This window comes from Somniosus microcephalus, chromosome 8 (assembly GCF_052327205.1).
Source record: "Somniosus microcephalus isolate GS21.2 chromosome 8, FLI_Smic_1.0, whole genome shotgun sequence".
Taxonomy (NCBI): Eukaryota; Metazoa; Chordata; class Chondrichthyes; order Squaliformes; family Somniosidae; genus Somniosus; species Somniosus microcephalus.
This window is the reverse complement of record NC_140994.1, coordinates 238,837,765-238,860,523: the sequence shown is the minus strand read 5'-3', so window position 1 is coordinate 238,860,523 and position 22,759 is coordinate 238,837,765. Positions and strand designations below refer to the sequence as shown.

Here is a 22,759-nt window from a genome sequence, read left to right as displayed (position 1 = left end):
GAATAGCAGAGGTCCCAGCACTGATCCTTGTGGAACACCACTACCCACCCTCTGCCACTGTGAATAGCTACCCTTTACTCCCACTCTTTGCTTTCTGTCTTGAAGCCAGCTAACAATCCATTCTGCTACGTGTCGCCTGACTCCGCATTCTCTGACCTTATTCATTAGTCTATTATGGGGTACATTATCGAAGGCCTTTTGAAAATCTAGATAAATTACACTTACGGCATTACCAGTGCCTACTCTCTCTGTTACCTCTTCAAAAAATTCAGTAAGGTCGGTCAAGCAAGATTTTCCCTTTTGAAATCCATGCTGACTATTCATTATTATACTTTTCATTTCTAGATGTTCTTCTATTTTCTCCTTTAGTAGAATTCCATTATTTTTCCTACCACCGATGTTAAGCTGACTGGTCTATAATTCCCCGAACATGTTCTATCCCCCTTCTTAAAATATATGTATTACGTTAGCTAGCCACCAGTCCTCTGGCACTACACCTTTTTCTAACGATTATTAAATGTGTAGTAATACCTCTGCTATCTCTTCCCTAGATTCTTTTAAAATGCGGGGATGCAATCCATCCAGACCAGGGGTTTGATCCTCTTTGAGCTTGATTAGTTTATTTAATATATCCCCTTTTTAAAATTGAAATGCACTTATCTCATTACTAATTTCATCGTCCAATGTCATGTCCACCTGTTCTATCTCCCTGGTAAATACCAAAGCGAAATTATTTAATATTTCTGCCATCTCTCTATCGCTACCTGTGGTATTGTCCTATCCATCCCTTAATGGCCCTATTCCCATCCCAACCTTCCTTTTTTATTGATGTGCCTGTAAAATATTTTACTATTTTGTTTTATGTTCCTTGATAATTTAATTTCATAGTTCCTCTTTGTCTTCCTAATTGTTTTTTTGACTTCACTCCTACTCCCTTTGTATCCTCTCTTATCATGCACTCCTCTGCTATCTATGTACTTACTGTATGCCTCGTTCCTTACCCTCAATTGTTCCCTTATGTCTTTATTCATCCATGGAGTCTCATTAGTGCTTATTGTTCTTTCCTTTTAGCAGAATATATTGTTCCTGCACTCTGTTGAACACCATTTTAAATGTTTCCCATTGTTGTTCTACATCGTTGTTTCCCAATATTGTTGCCCATTTTATCTACCCAAATTCTATTCTCAGCCCCTCAAAATCAGCTTTTCTCCAATCTATTAACCTGGTTTTTGTCATACTTATGTCCTTCTCTATTGTCATCTTAAAGCGTGTTATATTATGGTCACTATTGCCTATATGTTCCCCTACTTTTACTTCTTTTATCTGCTCTGGCTCATTCCCCATAACTAGATCCAATAGCAAATCATCCTCTTTTTCCCCTCTCTATCTTTTCTAAATATGTTATACCCCGCAATGTTCAATTCCCAGTCCTGATTTTTCTGTAGCCATGTCTCAGTAATCCCTACTATGTCTGGTTCATCCCAACACATGATTGCCTCCAGCTCCCCTGTTTTATTACGGACACTGTGTGCATTGCTGAACAGACAGTTTAACTCATTTTTAATAGGATTTCCTCTCACTTTATGTTTAACCATCTTTTTAAACTCCTGTTCTATAGCTCTATTTGCTCCCTTGTCGTTATTCTTTCCTATGCTCACTTTTCCTGTTTTGTTTATATTTAGGCTGCTTACTTTTCTTGTAGATCCCTCTCTCCTTCTAACTATTTTAAAGCCTTTGCCACCTCCCTATTTACCCGTTCCGCTAGGACACTGGTCTCATCCCGGTTCAGCTCCTTCCCGTCCCAAAACTGGTGCCAGTGTCCCATGAAAAGGAACTGCTCTTTCCCACACCAGCCCTTTAGCCACGTGTTAATTCTCCTGATCTGTCTGCTTCTATGCCAATTTGCACGTGGCTCGGGCAATAATCCAGAGATTATTACCCTCGAGGTCCTGCTTTTTAACTTAGAGCCTAACTCCTGATACTCTTTCAGCAGGACCTCCTCCCTGTTCCTACCTATATCATTTGTTCCAACATGGACCATGACAACTAGCTTTACCCCCTCCCTTTCCAAGTTCCTCTCCAGCCGCCATGAGATATTCCTTACCCTGGCAACACACCCTTTGGGATTCTTGTTCTTGGCTGCAGAGGATGCTATCTATCCCCCTAATTATAGAGTCCCCTATTATTACCACATTTCTATTCTGCTCTAACCCCCACCCCTCGGACAGCCTTCTGAGCCATGGTGCCTTGGTCTGCATTGTGGCTGTCCTCCCTGCAGTCTTTCTCCTTGTCCTCACAGGTCGCAAATACATTGTACCTGTTGGATAGGACCAGTGTCTGCGCGACCTCCTTCTTAACCTCTCCTAAATCCCCACTATCCATCCTCCTAACAGTCACGCCCTCCCTTTCCTGAACCAGTGCTTTCCTCTGGGGTGTGACTGTATTCTGGATAAAACTGTCCAGAAATTCCTCCACCTCCCTTATGTGTCGGAGTGTCGCCAACTCGTACTCCAGCTCAATGACTCAGCCGGTGAGATTCAAGATGGAGATATCTCCTGCAGACGTGTTTGCTCGGGACAGTCTCGTCGTCCACAAACTCTCACATACTGCAGTCCAGACACACAACCTGCCTGGCCATATCTTAGACTAGCCTTATTTTATTTATTTAATTAGTTAAAAGTCTTTATTCAACGATTATTTATAGTTATATTAAATATTCAACTAGTTAAGCTATAAATTTAATACAGTACTTGTAGTTTCCTTCCCTAAAGTACATCAACAATCCAGCATCTCCATGGTCACTTTTACAGATACCATCTTTTTATTTCCAGATATGTTTTTTTTTAAACAAATTCAAATTCTCAAACTGCCGTAATGGGATTTGAACTCACGTTCTCTGGATTATTAGTCAAAGCCTCTGGATTACTAGTCCAGTAGCGTAACTGCTACATTACCGCAAAGCCAATAATTTCTTGCAAATTTTGCAGTACAATATAATGAAAATATTGACAATAAAGTGAAACGTCCACTCTTCATAAAAACAAATTCAGAACGGTGATCGCTTATTGGCGCACACATAACTGTTCAGAACATTGTAACTGAATTATATGGTCCAGGACACACCAAAGTTTGGCTTGCAATGTTACCTTAAGCATTTTCAAAATGGAAATCAACTACTCTATGAGTCAAATGATGAGATCAAGTTAGTAATTGTGATTAGCTCCATGTCCTAATGAAACAACGTAGTAATTCAAGTATTTTCAATCTAATTCGAAAAGAAAACAAAGCCCTTCCAGCAAGGGGAGCAGGGACAAAAAAAATTCAATATTCTAGCCTGCACAAAAAGAAAGACTTGCATTTACATAGCGCCTTTCTTGACCACGGGACGTGCCAAAGCACTTTGCAGCCAATGAAGTACTTTTTGAAGTGTAGTCACTGTTCTAATGTAGGAAATGAGGCAGCCAATTTGCACACAGCAAGCTCCCACAAACAGCAATGTGGTAATGACCAGATAGTCTGTTTTAGTGATGTTGATTATTGCTGTGGTAAACCACTGTTATACCTGCCTGTGTGGGTGTTTGTATTCCACTGTGTACATGTCTGTACATGCCTCGGCTGACTCCTCCCACAAGTCCAGGTATAAAGGTGACTGCTCCACAGTCCCTCTGTATTCTGGACTGGTCGACCACTCGAGGCACACCTTCATTCTCTTGTTAATAAAAGCCTGTTAGTTACTCGCTTAACCTCAGTCTTTTGAGTAATTGATAGCGCATCAATTTTATTAACAAGATTTTTTTATAATGGAGAAGATCCTCACACCAGCATGCCTGGACTTAGACCATCGGGAGGCGGACGCATCCACCAAGTTTGCTCACTGGCTTAGGTGCTTTGAAAGATTCCTGATCGCCTCCGCTGCAACGGTCAAATCGGATGAGGACAAACTGGATGTCCTGACCTCCAAAGTGAACCACCGAGCGTACTCGGTCATCCAGGATGCGACCTCGTACACGGCTGCTCTCAAGCTCCTCAAGGACCAGTACACGTGCCCAGTGAACGAGGTGTACGCCAGGCACCTCCTGGGGAGTCGTAAACAACAACCTGGGGAATCGACCGAGGAATACCTTCAGGCACTGTCTGTGCTTGGCCGGGCCTGTGGTTGTAAGGATGTAAAGGCCGCCGTGTACACAGAGGAACTTATCCGGGACGCTTTTGTAGCGGGCCACAGGTCCAATTACACCCGACAGCGACTGTTGGAGCAGAGTGACCGCGACCTCAACAAGGCCTCTGAACTCGCACTATCATTGGACGCAGCCTACCGGGGCATGGATACCTACTCCTCTGCACCGTGGACGCCGCGGGGAACGACAGCCTGGGACACGGTAGGACCGTCTCATAGCGCTGTGCCACCCCAGCCACATCCCAGCAACGGCCCAACTACCGCAGCAGTGTCCCAAGGTCAGAAATGCTACTTCTGTGGCCAGGCCAAACACCCCAGAGCACGCTGCCCGGCGAAAAATGCGATCTGCTCGGGCTGCGGGAAGAAGGGACACTACACCAGCGTCTGCAGGGCCAAAGCCACCCCAAACCCCAGCAGCGCCGCGTGTGGGCCGTGCGGCCGCCATCTTGGGCCTCCCCAGCCATGTGCGAACCACCGGAACAGCAGCCATTTTTGACGCCTCCAGCCACATGGGGATCATGGACGCCGCCATCTTGGACGCCAGCCGGGACGCAGCAGGCCCCCAACACCGCCTCATCTGATACCCGCAGCGACACACCGACCCCTACGCTGGCCTCTGTTACGCTGTACCAAGCGAGACCGCACCAACTGGCCCGGTCCACAATGGACATCAAGGTAAATGGTCACGAAACAACCTGCCTTTTTGACTCTGGGAGCATGGAGAGCTTCATCCACCCCGACACGATGCGGCGTTGCTCTCTCCCAGTCCTGCCTGCGCACCAGCGGATTTCTATGGCCTCCGAGTCCCAGTCGGCGGACATTGGTGGCTACTGCGTGGTGACACTCTTAGTAGACGGGACTGTGTACGATAATTTTAAACTGCTGGTCCGGCCCCACCTCTGCGCTGCCGTTCTACTGGGGTTAGATTTTCAGTGCCACCTTAAAAGTGTTACGATGGCGTACGGTGGACCCCTCCCCCCACTCACAGTCCGCAGCCAGCAGCTTCCAAATTGCCCGCCGCGCACCAGGTGCAACCTCTCAACACTCAGAGTCACCCCCCCCCCCACTGTTTGCTAACCTCACCCCCGACTGTAAGCCCATCGCCACAAAGAGCAGGCGATACAGTGCCGGGGACAGGGTTTTCATTAAAACCGAAGTGGAGCGGATCCTGAAGGAGGGGATTATTGAGGGCAGCACCAGCCCCTGGCGAGCCCAGGTTGTGGTCGTTAAGACCGGCGAGAAGCAGCGCTTGGTCATCGACTACAGCCAGACAATAAATCGCTACACCCTGCTGGACGCTTACCCACTCCCCCGCATAGCTGATATGGTCAACCAGATCGCGCAGTACTGCGTCTTCTCGACCATTGACCTGAAATCAGTGTACCACCAGCTCCCTATCCGCCCTGAGGACCGCCAGTATACTGCCTTTGAGGCAAACGGCCGCCTCTATCACTTCCTTAGGGTTCCCTTTGGCATCACCAACGGGGTCTCCGTCTTCCAAAGGGAGATGGACCGGATGGTCGATCAAAATGCATTGCAGGCCACTTTCCCATATCTGGACAATGTGACCATCTGCGGCCATGACTTGCAGGACCATGACGCAAACCTCGAAAAATTCCTCTGCACCGCCCAACTCCTGAACCTGACGTATAACAAGGAGAAGTGCATATTCCGCATAACCCGCCTCGCCATCCTTGGCTGTGTTGTGGAACACGGAGTCATCGGTCCCGACCCCGACCGGATGCGTCCCCTTATGGAACTCCCACTGCCCCAAGGCCCTGAAGAGGTGCCTAGGGTTTTTCTCCTATTACGCCCAGTGGGTCCCCTACTATGCGGACAAGGCCCGTCCGCTGATCAAGTCCACCTCTTTTCCCTTGACGGCAGAGGCCCGCTTAGCCTTCCACCGTATCAAGGAAGACATTGCCAAAGCCACCATGCACGCAGTGGACAAATCCATCCCCTTCCAGGTGGAAAGCGACCGACTTTGCCCTGGCCGCTACCCTTAATCAGGTGGGGAGACCCGTGGCCTTCTTTTCACGAACCCTCCAGGGCCCAGAGACCAGACACTCCGCTGTTGAGAAGGAGGCCCAGGCTATTGTGGAGGCTGTGCGTCATTGGAGGCACTACCTGGCCGGAAAACGATTTACCCTGCTCACTGACCAGTGTTCAGTTGCTTTTATGTTTAACAACAAGCAGAGGGGCAAAATCAAAAACGACACGATCTTGAGGTGGAGAATCGAACTTTCCACCTACAATTACAAGATCTTGTACCGGCCCGGGAAGCTCAATGAACCCCCGGATGCTCTATCGCGTGGCACCTGCGCCAGCACGCAGATCGATAGACTGCGGGCCCTCCACAATGACCTCTGCCACCCGGGGGTCACCAGGTTCTTCCACTTCATCAAGGCCCGCAACCTGCCTTACTCCATTGAGGAGGTCAGGACCATGACCAGGAACTGCCAAGTCTGTGCTGAGTGCAAACCGCACTTTTATAGACCAGACAGGGCTCACCTAATAAAAGCCACTCGCCCCTTCGAGCGCCTGAGCGTTGATTTTAAAGGGCCTCTCCCCTCCTCCGACCGCAATGTGTACTTCCTCAACATTATTGATGAGTACTCCCGTTTCCCGTTCGCCATCCCCTGCCCGGACATGACCAGTGCCACGGTCATTAAATGTCTGAACGACCTCTTCACCCTATTCGGTTTCCCCAGCTATATCCATAGCGACCGGGGCTCATCGTTTATGAGCGACGAACTCTGCCAGTACCTGCTCGCTAGGGGTATTGCCACAAGCAGGACCACCAGTTACAACCCCCGGGGGAACGGACAGGTGGAAAGAGAGAATGCGACAGTTTGGAAGGCCGCCCTGCTAGCCTTAAAGTCTAGGGGCCTTCCGACCTCCCGCTGGCAGGATGTGCTCCCCGATGCGCCCCACTCTATTCGGTCACTGCTCTGCACTGCCACTAACGCCACCCCTCATGAGAAAATGTTTGTCTTCCCAAGGAAGTCCACATCGGGGACATCGCTACCGCCATGGCTGACGTCCCCAGGGCCGGTCCTACTGAGAAGACACGTGAGGACCCATAAAACGGACCCCCTGGTCGAGAGGGTCGACCTCCTCCACGCCAACCCCCAGTATGCTTACATTGCGTACCCGGACGGGCGGGAGGGCACAGTCTCCATACAAGACCTCGCACCCTCGGGGGCCCCAGTAACCCACTACCACCCCCACCCCCACGATCCAATATCCAACCCCAGCAGACGGCACGCCTGGGCCCCGCGACCCGCTCGACACCCACGAGGACTACACACCAGTGCCCCAGCCTACGCGGGACTCGACGCCGGAAGCTTCACTACCCCTGCCGTCGCCAAGTCGATCACAGCGGCAGACAAGACCTCCGGAGAGACTCCAATACACAAACTTTTAATACACTTCACCCCGCCGGACTCATTTTTAAACAAGGGGTGAATGTGGTAAACCACTGTTATACCTGCCTGTGTGGGTATTTGTATTCCACTGTGTACATGTCTGTACATGCCTCGGCTGACTCCTCCCACGAGTCCAGGTATAAAAGTGACTGCTCCACAGTCCCTCTGTATTCTGGACTGGTCGACCACTCGAGGCACACCTTCATTCTCTTGTTAATAAAAGCCTGTTAGTTACTCGCTTAACCTCAGTCTTTTGAGTAATTGATAGCGCATCAATTGCGGGATAGATATTGACCAGGACACCGGGGATAACTCCCCTGCTCTTCTTCGAAATAGTGCCATGGGATCTTTTACGTCCATCTGAGAGAGCAGACAGGGCCTGTTTAACGTTTCATCATCCGAAATATAAATGCTCCGAATTACAATTTATTATTTCAAAATTATCAATTTTCTTCCCCTTCTCTCGTGCTAAAGCGCTGTGCCGCAGGCAACGGCAACTGCCTGGTCCCTCACCAAATTCTCCATCCTGAGTACAAGCCAAAACAGAATGTCAGCTGGCTGTTCACCAAGATAGGTGGCCAATGCCCAATCCTGTCCTCACCTAATTTATCTACACATGCACTTTCCAGCAGAGATGACTGAATAGCAATCAGGATTTTTCCCCAGCTACACATAAACTGAGGTCAACTGTGGCACCATCATCACTGCCCTAGTCAGCAAACTTCATCTGGTCTGTATACCTCCGTACAACAGGTGTACATGTATACACTGTGCCATCAAGGAAACCAAGGTGGCCAAGGTTCGGAACCAAATGTTCCAGGGTACTTGACCTTTCGAAAAGACAGGCAAAATGGAAATGGAGGGGGAGTAGCCCTGATAATAAAGGATGACATAAGGACAGTAGCGAGAAAGGATCTTGGCTCGGAAGATCAGGAAGTAGAATCAGTATGGGTGGAGAGAAGGAATAACAAGGGGCAGAAAACACTGGTAGAAGTAGTATAGAGGCCCCCTAACAGTAGCTGCACCGTTGGACAGAATATTAATCGAGAAATAGTAGGAGTCTGCAACAAAGGTAATGCAATAATCTTGGGGGACTTTAATCTTCATATAGACTGGACAAATCAAATTGGCAAAGGTAGTCTGGAAGATGAATGCATTTGGGACAGTTTCCTAGAACAATGGGCCGGATTTTTCAACCCCCATGGGTGTGTATGCACCAGTAGGGGCCTCGCAAGTGCCAGTTTCAGGCATCCGAAGCACATGCACTTGCGATCTGTCAAGAATCCTCTTGACAGATCATCTGCCTGCCCTGGAAAAGAGCCTCCGCAGGCAGAGTTCCGCTTTCTGCACAACCTCCGCCCTCTGAAAACCTTCAAAAATCTTACTCCTGGTAAAAGCATGCGTATGACCTGCTTTTACCAGCATAAGAGTTTTAAAAAATTAAAAAAATAAAAATTTTCACTCATTTATAATTTAAAAATACTTTTAAAAAGGTACGTTTATTTTTAGCCCCGTAAAAAACTTGGAATTATTTTTCAAAAAAAGTTACATTTTTGTTTAAAATGTTTAACTTAATGTTATTTTAACTAATTTTAAATACGTGATTTTTTAAAAAAAAGTTAAACATTAAATAAATTTAAGTAAACCCCATTCATACTTTTGACAGATCTGTGCGTAGCGACCTGTCAAAAGTGTGAAGGGGGATTGCCTTCTTTGATTGGTTCCCCATAGTCCACGTGATCCCAGGGACGCTTGCGAACCGGATGCGCCCCTGGGATACCTGGGCCTCTGCGCATTTCGTATAGCAGAGGCCGAGGACCGCAAGTCTTGAGACCTACGGAGCCAGCAGGTAAGTGAGTAGATTTTTTCCAATCGGAAGCATTCGCACGCATGAAGCCTCCGATCGGAAATTCAGGGCCAATATGTCATGTAACCAACTGGGGAACAGGCTATTTTAGATCTTGCACTGTGTAATGAAACAGGGTTAATTAGCAATCTCATAGTAAAGGATCCTCTGAGGCAGAGTAATCATAATATGATAGAATTTCACATTAATTTTAAGAGTGACTTGCCTAAGTCCGAAACTAGAGTCTTAAACTTAAATAAAGGCAATTACAGAGGTATGAGGGGCGAGTTGGCTAAGGTAGATTGGAAGGTATGGCTGTAGATAAGCAGTGGCTAGCATTTAAATAAATATTTCATAATTCTCAACAAAAATACATTCTATTGAGAAACAAAAACTCCACGGGAAAAGTGATCCAACCGTGGCTAACTAAAGAAGTTAAGGATAGTATTAGATTGAAAGAAGCTTATAATGTTGTGAAGAATAGTACTGTAGTAAGCCTGGGGATTGGGAGAGCTTCAGAAACCAGCAAAGGATGACCAAAAAATTGAGAAAAAGGGAAAAAATAGAAGATGAGAGAAAACTAGCAAGAAATATAACAGCAGATTGTAAGAGCTTCTACATGTAAAAAGGAAGAGAGTAGCAAAAGTAAACGTTGGTCCCTTAGAGGCTGAGACAGGAGAAATTATTACGGGGAATAAGGAAATGGCAGAAACATTAAACAAATATTTTGTATCTGTCTTCACAGTAGAAGACACACAAAGCATACTGGAAATGGTGGGGAACCAAGGGTCTAATGAGGATGAGGAACTTAACGTAATTAATACAAGTGGAGAAAAAGTACTGGAGAAACTAATGGGACTAAAAGCCAACAAATCCCCTGGACCTGATGTCCTACATCATAGGGTTCTAAAAGAGGCGGCTGAAGAGATAGTGGATGCATTGGTTTTGATCTTCCAAAATTCCCTAGATTCTAGAATGGTCCCACTGGATTGGAAGGTCGCAAATGTAATGCCACTATTCAAGAAAGGAGGGAGAGAAAAAACAGGGAACTACAGGCCAGTTCGCCTGACATCAGTCGTCGGGAAAATGCTGGAATCCATTGTTAAGGAAGTGGTATCAGGGCACTTAGAAAATCATAACATGATTAGGCAGAGTCAACATGGTTTTATAAAAAGGGAATCGTGTTTGACAAATTTATTCGAGTTTTTTGAGGATGTAACTAGCAGGGTAGATTAAAGGGGAACCAGTGGATGTAGTATATTTGGATTTCCAAAAGGCATTTGATAAGGTGCCACATAAAAAGTTATTACGCAAGATCAGGGCTCATGGAGTTGGGGGTTAATATAGTAGCATGGATAGAGGATTGGTTAACAGACAGAAAACAGAGAATAGGGATAAACGGATCTTTTTCAGGTTGGCAGGTTGTAACTAGCGGGGTGCCGCAAGGATCAGTGTTGGGGCCTCAGCTATTTACAATCTATATTAATGACCTAGATGAAGGGACCGAGTGCAACGTATCCAAGTTTGCTGACGATACAAAGCTAGGTTGGACAGTAAGCTGTGAGGAGAACACAAAGAGGCTGCAAAGGGATATAGATAGACTAAGTGAGTGGGCAGTAAGGTGGCAGACGGAGTATAATGTAGGGAAATGTGAGGTTATTCACTTTGGTAGGAAGAATAGAAAAACAGAATATTTTTTAAATGGTGAGAAACTTTCAAATGTTGGTGTTCAGAGAGATTTGGGTGTCCTCGTACAAGAAACACAGAAAGCTAGCATGCAGGTACAGCAAGAAATAAGGAAGGCAAATGGCATGTTGGCCTTTATTGCAAGGGGGTTGGAGTATAAGAGTAAGGAAATCTTGCTCCAATTGTACAGGGCCTTGGTGAGACCACACTTGGAGTACTGGGCACAGTTTTGGACTCCTTATCCAAGGAAGGATATACTTGCCTTGGAGGCGGTGCAACGAAGGTTCACTAGATTGATTCCTAGGATGAGAGGGCTGTCCTATGATGAGAGATTGTGTAGAATGGGCCTGTACTCTCTGGAGTTTAGAAGAATGAGAGGTGATCTCATTGAAACATACAAGATTCTGAGGGGGTTTGACAGGGTAGATGCTGAGAGATTGTTTCCCCTGGCTGGAGTGTTTAGAACTAGGGGGCATAGTCTCAGGATAAGAGGTCGGCCATTTAAGACTGAGATGAGGAGGAATTTCTTCACTCAGAGGGTTGTGAATCTTTGGAATTCTCTGCCCCAGAGGGCTGTGGATGCTGAGTCTTTGAGTATATTCAAGGCTGAGATAGATAGATTTCTGGACTCTAGGGGAATCGAGGGATATGTGGATCGGGCGGGAAAGTGGAGTTGAGGTCGATGATCAGCCATGATCTTATTGAATGGCGGAGCAGGCTCGAGGGGCCGTATGGCCTACTCCTGCTTTTATTTCTTATATTATAATCAAAATGTGACAGCGACAAGTCATAGAATTGTTGATGTCAAAAGTTGTCATTCCTAGTTCAGTTTTTTTTTAAAGAATACTTACATCTGTACAGCACATTTAATATTTTAAAATGACCAAAGGAAGGTAGCCTGCATATGAAATCAATATTTCCTTTGCTCCATTTTAAAGTAATTCGCAATTTGGTGTCATTTTCCTAGCATTTGTTACATTTTTTCTAGTGCTAGCCCACAAATTATCTGATTTATTAACAACTTGCCATGGTGGGATTTTAACTCACCTCTGGGTTGCTTATCCTGTACCATAATAAGATGCTGAGAAGAGGACCTCCTCATGGCTTAGCGAAGAACGCACTACACATCCGAGGCTCACGATGTACCACACAATCCCAGATGGGGCAGTAGCTCGTCAGAACAACTAACCTCAGTGTACCTGGGCTGGGGGTGGGGACGGGGTGAGGGGAGATGCAGAAACAGCCAGCATGGTCCCCACCCCAGATTGCGATCGAGTGGCCTCTACATATGGACCGTGAAGGGCGGCAGATTTGGCCTTGTTTGTGACTTTCTCTTCTCTCTTCTTCCCTAGTTAAATAGTCTGACTACATTCGTAACAGCTTATGTACACACATGTAAAACGGCAACACACCAGCAAGCTGCCAGAGCACACAAAAACCTACTTGAGCATGAGTCTTAACGCTCATCAAAAGAAATAAGAAAAGAAATACATCTGTACAGTGAGAAAGCAGAGAATTATAAATGCTGAGGAAACAAAACTCACAAAATATTGAAACACTATATAAGTGAGTATACAAATTAAGGTTTTTTATAATTGTCAAATACACAAAACATGCTCACTCAACAGAACCCCTAGTAATGTAATTAACTTGACAACAAACATTCTTTAATATTAGGTGCTGATCTCATAATATATTTGGGATAAGAGTGGTTTTAATATACTGATTAAGCACTGGTTGAAGAACAGAACGCATCAATATACAAATCACCCACAGATCCATAGGCCATAAATCCCATGTTGACACAGGATTTTATGTAAAAGATTATTTTTTTAAACTCAGGATGTGGTTACTTATCTTTGCAAGCACAAGGGTATGGAAATTATTTCTCTAGCACAATGCAATAGGAGAAATAATGCTAAAAAATTTTTTAATGGCCTCAGCAGCAACTACTACGCATTCCAGTAAATAACATTCTTCCAACAAAATGTTCTGGAAAGTTCGATGCAGAAAAATATGAAAGGGCCACAAGTTATCATGAATGGAGAAGGAGCAGCCTCATTTAGATGGTGAAAATTTAGCAAGATTCCAATCTGGCGTATGTTTTTCCTGATCCCACTTTCAAATCTCCCAGTTCCAAATTTTGAATCTCATCGGTCTTTTATTTTGCTTTCCCCCCCAATCAGAATTAAATTTCATCCATCACCCACTATCCTAAACTGAGTTTCAAGGCATCATCAGACAATGGCAAAGAAAGCAAAAAATTACTCTTTGTTGCACCAGTACCGCAGACGGCATTCTGGAATTGCAGTGTGACACAGCCTGTACATTGCAGATATTTAAAAGTCCCTCGTGGAATTTAAAAGCCTTTTATTTTAATATACACTAGTGGATCTCCTGTGGCATGACTCTCAGTAAGTTTGATGATATGCTGTTTTATAATGATATAAGGAGTATGGCATCAGTTCTTACTATGGTGGATCTGTGATTAAGATGCCCTCTTTCCCAAAGTCTAATTGATCTCAGGCTCTGTTTACTTACAGCAATCAGAATTTAACAGTTGTTTGGTGAGGGAAGTTTGCAGATTAGAAGGTACTTGTAAATTTTCCATCTCCAAGGTAGAAACAAAGTTATGAAATGGCTGCTTTCCAGGTTATACTTTTGACATTTTGAAGTGTGGTGGATGCTCTGAACACTTCCCACACTCTAACACCATAAAATTCATTCAAACGCCTTAGGATTTTTAGTTTTACATTAAACGCATTATGTAAACAGAGTGGAAGAACTTTCATTTGTATTGCATTTTCACAACTTCAGGACGTCCCAAAGCACTAAACAGCTAATTAAGTACTCTTGAAATGTAGTCACTGTTGTAATGCAAGGGAAAAAAGCAGCTAATTTAGGCACAGCCAATTCCCACAAACAGCAATGTGATAAATGACCAGATAATCTGTTCGAGTGACACTGGTTATATAAATGCACACTGTTGTTGTTGGAGGGGCTCACATTCCACCACTGCCTGACCAGAACATTAATAATGGTCATTGAAGGTTGGCAGTGCAGACAATGATTAATAATGCAACATTTCACTAGTCAACCTGTTGCAAGCCTATCATTTCTAGAACATATTACTCTTCTTTTGATAAAGGTTTTAAAAGTGAGTGCCCAAAATGCACCTTTTAGTTTTCTCTCCCATCTAACTTATAATTGCAGCGAGAATACTGCACTTGGAAGAAATACTCCAAAAGTATGATAGGAGTTTTAGAAAGAAAACCTAAACTATATAGTCAATACATCTCAATATCAATTAGGAACTTCAAATAAAATATTTCTATTCAGTAAAATTTCTCTTTCCGCTTGTTCCAAACAGACCCCAAAATTTAGGGCAAGTGTCGGGACTTCTATTATAATTTAAAGTGGACGATAGCCCTAAATACAAGTTCAGAGAGTTTGGATTCGTAAAAGTAATAAAGAATACTTGTTTCCAAAGAGTTAACACATCTCAAAAACAGTCTACCAAGAGAATTTAACAGATTACATTATTTTGCCTAGTTTTAATCGAGGTGACAGAACACAGTGTAAGCGTGTGGCCTTGCAAGCCTGGCTCATGTGGCAGCCGCGGGGCCTGAAAAGTGAAAAGTCTCTACTCCCCCTCCTCACCCCAGTATATTTGAATGAGCAGGGGGCGGGGGGGTTGTTTTGGAGTAATACTCACATCGGGTCCAGCGCCCTCGACAACCAAGATCTGAAAGCGTCCAGATTCTCTATGATCATCTTCCTAAGGTCTCTGGCCCAGTCGCTGTCTCACCATCAGAATGTCAGCCTCAGTGAAAGTCCACCAGCAACATGACAACAAACCAGAGCAGAGCAGGCCGCACCGCGCCGCGCTCCCAAAACAGCGACCCAGGCGGCAGCTCGATTGACGGGGCCGCCGACCAATCGCCAACCGGCGCTCGGACGAAGCAACCAATGGGAAGGAGAGAAAGGGGGCGGGACACGTGAATCAGGTTAGCTTGAGGTTGTCCTCAACGGCCTGGGGGAAAGCTGAGCAACCGATCGGGCCAAATATCGCTTTTCTTTGTTTTCAGAAAAAAGTTGAAACGCGGGTTTTCGGAATGCAAAAGATATATATTTTTTAAATACACACTACAAAAACGGCAAACCTTTACTGAAACCTAAGCGGGAGGGGGAAAGGGAAAAAAAAGACTAGGCCTCACTGCTCAATCAAACCTCAAAACGTCGTGCAGGCACGAACTGTTTGACAGGCAGCACGACCGTCCAATCAAAATGCTGGTGACTGGCGGTTCTCCTTTTTCATTGGACAACTGGACAGAATAAGGCGGGATGTTCCGCGCTGACGGGCTTCCTTGCGACCAACCAACGGTCCGACGAGCGCAGGTCTCGTAATTACAATAAAAATGATTGGTAGCGCATGTAAAATGTATTATTACGGCGATGGGCCAGATAAATATAATCAAATATTACTAAATTCTCACACAAGGCCAGAGGTCACGTCACCACGTGATGCTGATCCATACGTAACTTTGACGCAAGCCCCGCCCCCCTCATTGAGGTCTCGCGAGATAATTTATGACACCCTTCCTGTCCCCGCGCGCTGTGTCCTAGCAACCAGAATCCCAGCACTGAGGAAAGGCCGAGTGGTATCTGTGCCCTGCAGCAGCATAGCGACCAATGAGCAAAGCAATGGCTAGATAAATACAGAATTTTTAAAAAACAGGCGGCCCATTTTAATTCATAATATCAGCCACTGCCTCAGCGGGTAGCACTCTCTGCTCTGAATCAGAAGGTTGTGGGTTCAAGTCCCATTTCCAGAGACTTGAGCACAAAAATCTAGGCTGACACTCCAGGGCAGTACTGGGGGAGCGCTGCGCTGCCGGAGGTGCCGTCTTTCGGATGAGATGTTAAACCGAGGCCCCTTCTGCCTCCCTCGGGTGGACGGAAAAGATCCCGTGGCACTTTTTCAAAGAAGAGCTGGGGGATTCTCCCCGGTGACCTGGCCAATATTTATTCCTCAGTCAAACATCACTAAAACAGATTATCTGGTCATTAGTTAATTACTGCAGATGTAGTCCGTGGTCAGGGACAGGACGGTGTGGCTACGAGTGAGGAAGGTACAGGGATCCAGGATGTAGTGTTGAAGGAGACGCAGCCCTTGCTCTTGTCCAGCAGGATCGAGGTTCTTACTCCCTGTGAGGGCGGGAGCGGGGACTGCAGGGAGGATGAGCAACCTGGCCACAGCACCGTGGTACAGGGGGCCATTCAAGTGGAGGGAGTAAAAAGAAATGTTGTAGTGGTAGGGGATAGTATCATTAGGGGGATAGATAGGGTTCTCTGCAGTCAAGAGCGGGAGTCCCGAAGGCTGTGTTGCCTGCCCGGTGCCAGCGTTAAGGACATCTCTTCTGGGCTGGAAAGAAACTTGGAGGGGGAGGATCCAGTTGTCGTGGTCCATGTTGGTACAAACGACGTAGATAGGACAAGGAAGACGGTTCTGTTAAAGGAGTATGAGCAGCTAGGGGTCAAATTAAAAAACAGAACCTCAAGGGTAATAATCTCTGGGTTATTACCTGAGCCACAAGCGAATTTGGCAAGGATAAATAAAATTAAAGAGCTAAATGCGTGGCTCAAAGACTGGTGTGGGAGAAATGGGTTTTGCTTCTTGGGACACTGGCACCAGTACTGGGACAGGAGGGAGCTGTTCCGTTGGGACGGACTCCACTTGGCCAGTGCTGGGACTAGAGTCCTGGCGAATCATATAACTAGGGCTGTGTAGAGGGCTTTAAACTAATTAGTGGGGGGGAGGTTTCTAGAGAGCAAATAATAGAAATGACAACAGAGAAGGTCATAGACTTAGGTAGCAGTGAGGGAATTAAAAAACAGAACGTGTCAGGAAGGGACAGAAGGTATGGAGTAAAAAGTAAAGTACTAAAAAGGGAAAAAACAGGAACTAAGTGTTACAAAACATATTTGAAAGTTCTTTATCTGAATGCACGTAGCATTCGTAACAAAATGAATGAGTTAACGGCACAAATAACGACATATGGGTATGATCTTGTGGCCATTACAGAAACATGGCTGCAGGGTGACCATGACTGGGAATTAAACATACCAGGTTATTTAACAATCAGGAAGGACAGGCAGGAAGGGAGAGGAGGTGGGGTGGCTATGTTAATAAAGGAAGGAATCACTATAATACAGAGAAATGATATTGGGTCAAAGGAGCAGGATAGTGAAACAGTTTGGGTGGAGATAAGGATTAATAAGGGGAAAAAAACACTAGTGGGTGTAGTCTATAGGCCTCCGAACAGTTGCAACTCTGTTGGACAGAGTATTAATCAGGAAATAGTTGAGGCTTGTAATAAGGGAACAGCTATAATTATGGGGGATTTTAATTATCATATTAACTGGACAAATCAAATTGGGCAGAGCAGCCTTGAGGATGAGTTCATTGAGTGTATTAGGGATGGGTTTCTTGAGCAGTATGTAACTGAACCGACCAGGGGGCAAGCAACCTTAGATTTGGTCTTGCGTAATGAGACAGGATTAATTAAAAATGTCCTAGTAAAGGATCCCCTTGGAATGAGTGACCATAAAATGGTTGAATTCCATATTCAATTAGAGGGTGAGAAGGTTGGATCTCAAACAAGCGTGCTGAGCTTGAATAAAGGAGACTATGAAGGTATGAGAGCGTTGATTAGAGTGGACTGGTAAAATAGATTAAAGGGTAAGACGGTACATGATCAGTGGTGTACATTTAAGGAGTTATTTTACAACTTCCAAAAAAAATATATTCCACTGAGAAGAAAAGGGTGTAAAAGAAAAGATAGCCATCCGTGGCTAAGTAAAGTAATTAAGGATAGTATCCGACTAAAAACAAGGGCATATAAGGTAGCCAAATCTAGTGGGAGGATGGAAGATTAGGAAGTCTTTAAAAGACAGCAAAAAATAACTAAAAGATTGATTAAGAAAGGGAAGATAGATTATGAAAGTAAATTAGCAAAAAATATAAAAACAGACAGCAAAAGTTTCTATAGTTATATAAAAAGAAAAAGGGTGGCTAAAGTAAATGTTGGTCCCTTAGAGGATGAGACCGGGAAATTAATGGTGGGAAACATGGAGATGGCAAAAACACTGAACAATTATTTTGTATCAGTCTTTACAGTAGAGGACACTAAGAATATCCCAACACTGGACAAACAGGGGGCTCTAGGGGGGGAGGAACTAAATATGATTAAAATCACTAAGGAAGTGGTACTCGGTAAAATAATGGGACTCAAGGCGGATAAATCCCCTGGACCTGATGGCTTGCATCCTAGGGTCTTGAGGGAAGTGGCGGTAGGGATTGTGGATGCATTGGTAATAATTTTCCAAAACTCCCTGGACTCAGCAAAGGTCCCGGCAGATTGGAAAACTGCTAATGTAACACCCTTATTTAAAAAGGGTAGTAGTCAGAAGGCTGGAAACTATAGACCTGTTAGCCTAACATCTGTGGTTGGTAAAATGTTAGAGTCCATTATTAAGGAGACAGTAACGGGACATTTGGATAAACATAATTTAATAGGACAAACTCAGCATGGTTTCATGAAGGGGAAGTCATGTTTGACAAATTTACTTGAGTTTTTTGAGGAAGTAACATACAGGGTGGATAAAGGGGAACCAGTGGACGTAGTGTATTTAGACTTCCAAAAGGCATTTGACAAGGTGCCACACAAAAGATTATTGCTCAAGATAAAAATCACGGGATTGGGGGTAATATTCTGGCGTGGGTGGAGGATTGGCTCTCTAACAGAAAGCAGAGAGTTGGGATAAATGGTTCGTTCTCAGATTGGCAACCAGTAACTAGTGGTGTTCCGCAGGGGTCAGTGCTGGGTCCCCAACTCTTTACAATCTATATTAACGATTTGGAGGAGGGGACCGAGTGTAACATATCAAAGTTTGCAGATGATACAAAGGTGGGACGGAAAGTAGTGAGTGAGGAGGACATAAAAAACCTGCAAAGGGACATAGACAGGCTAAGTAAGTGGGCAGAGATTTGGCAGATGGAATACAATACTGGAAAGTGTGAGGTTATGCACTTTGGCAGGAAAAATCATAGAGCAAGTTATTATCTTAATGGCAAGAAACTGGAAAGTACTGTAGTACAAAGGGATCTGGGGGTCCTGGTGCACGAAACTCAAAAAGTTAGTATGCAGGTGCAGCAAGTGATCAAGAAGGCCAATGGAATGTTGGCTTTTATTGCTAGGGGGATGGAATATAAAAACAGGGAGGTATTGCTGCAGTTGTACAAGGTATTGGTGAGACCGCACCTGGAATACTGCATACAGTTTTGGTGTCCATACTTAAGAAAATACACACTTGCTCTCGAGTCAGTACAAAGAAGGTTCACTCGGTTATCCCGGGGATGAGGGGATGGACATATGAGGAGAGGTTGAGTAGATTGGGACTCTACTCATTGGAGTTCAGAAGAATGAGAGGCGATCTTATTGAAACATATAAGATTGTGAAGGGGCTTGATCGGGTGGATGCGGTGAGGATGTTCCCAATGAAGGGTGAAACTAGAACTAGGGGGCATAATCTTAAAATAAGGGGCTGCTCTTTCAAAACTGAGATGAGGAGAAACTTCTTCACTCAGAGGGTGGTAGGTTTGTGGAATTTGCTGCCCCAGAAAGCTGTGGAAGCTACATCATTAAATAATTTTAAAACAGAAATAGATAGTTTCCTAGAAGTAAAGGGAATTAAGGGTTACGGGGAACGGGCAGGAAATTGGACATGAGTCTAGGTTCGGAATGGTCATGGCCCTGTGGGTAGTGGAGTGGGCCCAGGGGCCATGTAGCCTGGTTCTGCTCCTACTGTGTTCGATTTCAGGAGATGGTTTTATTCCTGTTCCTGGCTGGGGTGGAGATCGCCTTTACAGAAGGTAAGTACTGTAGAAAATATAGGGACAGAGTGATCTCCTGGAAGAATTTCGATCGCCTAGATGGGTCGGAGAGGAATTTCCCAGATTTTTTTCTCCCAAATTGGCCATTGGGTCTTTTATCTGGTTTTTCGCCTCTCCCGGGAGATCACATGGGTTTGGGTGGATGCAGAGTGATAGAAGATTTGAGGTTAGGATCAGATCAGCCATGATCTTATTGAATGGTGGAGCAGGCTCGAGGGGTCGATTGGCCTACTCCTGCTCCTATTTCTTATGTTCTTATGTTCCTATTCTCACATTGCTGTTTGTGGGAGCTAGCTGTGCTCAAATTGGCTGCCGCGTTTCCTACATTACAACAGAGACACTTCATAAAGTGCTTCATTGGCTGTAAAGCACTTTGAGACGTCCGGTGGCCATGAAAGCTGCTATATAAATGCAAGTCTTTCATTCTTCTACAAAAGCCTACATTTTTTTTTAATGCATTCTTGGGATGTGGGCATCGCTGGCAAAGCCAGCATTTATTGCCCATTCCTAATTGCTCAGAGAATTTGGTGGTGAGCCGCCTCCTCGAACCACTGTAGTCCATGTGGATTCTTTGTAGTGCTTTGATTGTCCATTTGTCCTTTGAACATCAATATGTAGTATTAAAAAGTAGAAACAAGGTGCACAAAGGACTGGAAGAGACAGTTAAAGAGTTAGGAATATTACAAAATCAGGTGGGATCATAGAAAATACAAAGAGGTTTAAGTTAGGTTTGGAGTGCTTGTGTGTAAATGCACTAATGTGGATAATAAGGTTGGTGTGTTGCAGGCGCAAATAGCCACGTGGGAATATGATGTAGTGGCAATAACTGAGACCTGGCTCAACAAAGGGGAGGATTGGATGCTTAATATTCCTGGATACAGGTATTCAGGAAAGATAGGGAAGGAAAAAAAGGAGGATGGGTAGTGGTTTGGATTAAAGAAAATATTACAGTGCTGGAAAGAGAATTTTTTTTTTCGTTCACAAGATGTGGGCACTTATTATCCCTAATTGCCCTTGAGAAGGTGGTGGTGAGCCGCTTCCTTGAACCGCTGCAGTCCATGTGGTGAAGGTACTCCCATAGAGTTAGGGAGTGAATTCCAGGATTTTGATCCAGTGATGATGAAGGAACGGCGATATATTTCCAAGTCAGGATGGTGTGTGTTTTGGAGGGGAACTTGGAGGTGATGGTGTTCTCATGCACCTGCTGCCCTTGTCCTTCTAGATGGTAGAGGTCGCGGGTTTGGGAGGCGCAGTTAAAGATGCCTTGGCAAGTTGCTGCAGTGCATCTTGTAAACGGTACACACTGCAGTCACAGTACACCGGTGGTGGAGGGAGTGAATGTTTAAGGTGGTGGATGGGGTGCCAATCAAGCAGGGTGATTTGTCCTGGATGGTGTTGAGCTTCATGAGTGTTGTTGGAGCTGCACTCATCCAGGCAAGTGGAGAGTATTCCATCACACTCCTGACTTGTGCCTTGTAGATGGTGGAAAGACTTTGAGGAGTCAGAAGGTGAATAACTCATTGCAGAATACCCAGCCTCTGACCTGCTCTTGTTGCCACAGTATTTATGTGGCTGGTCCAGTTAAGTTTCTGATCAATGGTGACCCCCAGGATGTTGATGGTGGGAGATTCGGCCATGGTAATCCCATTGAATGTCAAAGGGAGGTGGCTAGACTCTCATTAAAGATGGTCATTGCCTGGCACTTGTGTGGCGCAAATGTTACTTGTCAGTTATTAGCCCAAGCCTGAATGTCTTCCAGGTCTTGCTGCATGTGGTCACAGACTGCTTCATTATCTGAGGAGTTGCAAATGGAACTGAACACTGTGCAATCATCAGTGAACATCCCCACTCTGACCTTATTATGGAGGGAAGGTCATTGTTGAAGCAGCTGTAGGATTCGCAAAAATCCAGGAAAATACAGTCTACATTGTAAAACCCCTGAAATGGCCACATTTTATGAACACAAGATGGAGTTGGCAGATCACATGACTCATTTCAGAAGGACATACCACTGTAGTATCTTAAAGAAACCTGAGTCGCCACCGATTAGAAGATTCCAGAACTGACTGCAATTGATATGGTAAAATGGTTACAGTAGTAACGAAGTCAAAACAAAAGTATTTACACCTCAAGGTGTGTTAATTGCTAGCAAAACGCAAACCCATCTCTGAAATCGCAGAGCACAGACAAAACCTATTATCTGTACCAAACTCAGAGGGACACAGGACAGATCCCATTAGTTTCATTTACAAGACATTAAAATAAAGTACCCGCTTTTGTCAAAGCAGCCTGCCCATTACTTTAACAAAAGAAAACCCCTGATTTGGCGCCAAGATAAGGGCAAGAAAACAGTATAACTGTTGGGGGAAAAGAGACATAAAAAAAAACAGTTTCACACAGACACGAGGTCAAAGGCAGAGCGAGTGGAGAGGTTTGATTACGGTTCGAGGAGCACGGAGGGCCTACAAGTTCGAGCAGGAGAGCAGGTTCAGGAGCCGGTCCCATAAGGAAGATTGGAGATCCTGGATAATACAGGAGCACCAAGGTCAAGGACAGTTTTAAACCCTGGTGAGCATAGAGGCCCAACTCCACCTAGCTGATCTAGTTGAGGTATATTTTAGAGACGGGAGGGTTTTTAACATTAAGGGCTTTGTAATTCGGGAGTG

At 45.0% G+C, this 22,759-nt stretch overlaps 1 protein-coding gene across 7 annotated transcripts in view; it reads right to left on the bottom strand.

The window, feature by feature from the left end:
- The window catches only part of rbm27 (RNA binding motif protein 27), a 211,438-nt gene extending 196,077 nt beyond the window's left edge, over positions 1-15,361 (bottom strand). For all 7 annotated transcript variants that reach the window (XM_085995831.1, XM_085995832.1, XM_085995834.1 and 4 more), the window contains exon 1: positions 14,853-15,361. In XM_085995831.1, coding sequence (XP_085851957.1) covers positions 14,853-14,911 — 59 coding nt within the window. In that variant the 5' untranslated portion in view covers positions 14,912-15,361. The remainder of the gene's footprint in view (positions 1-14,852) is intronic.
- Between the last annotated feature and the right edge of the window lie 7,398 nt (positions 15,362-22,759).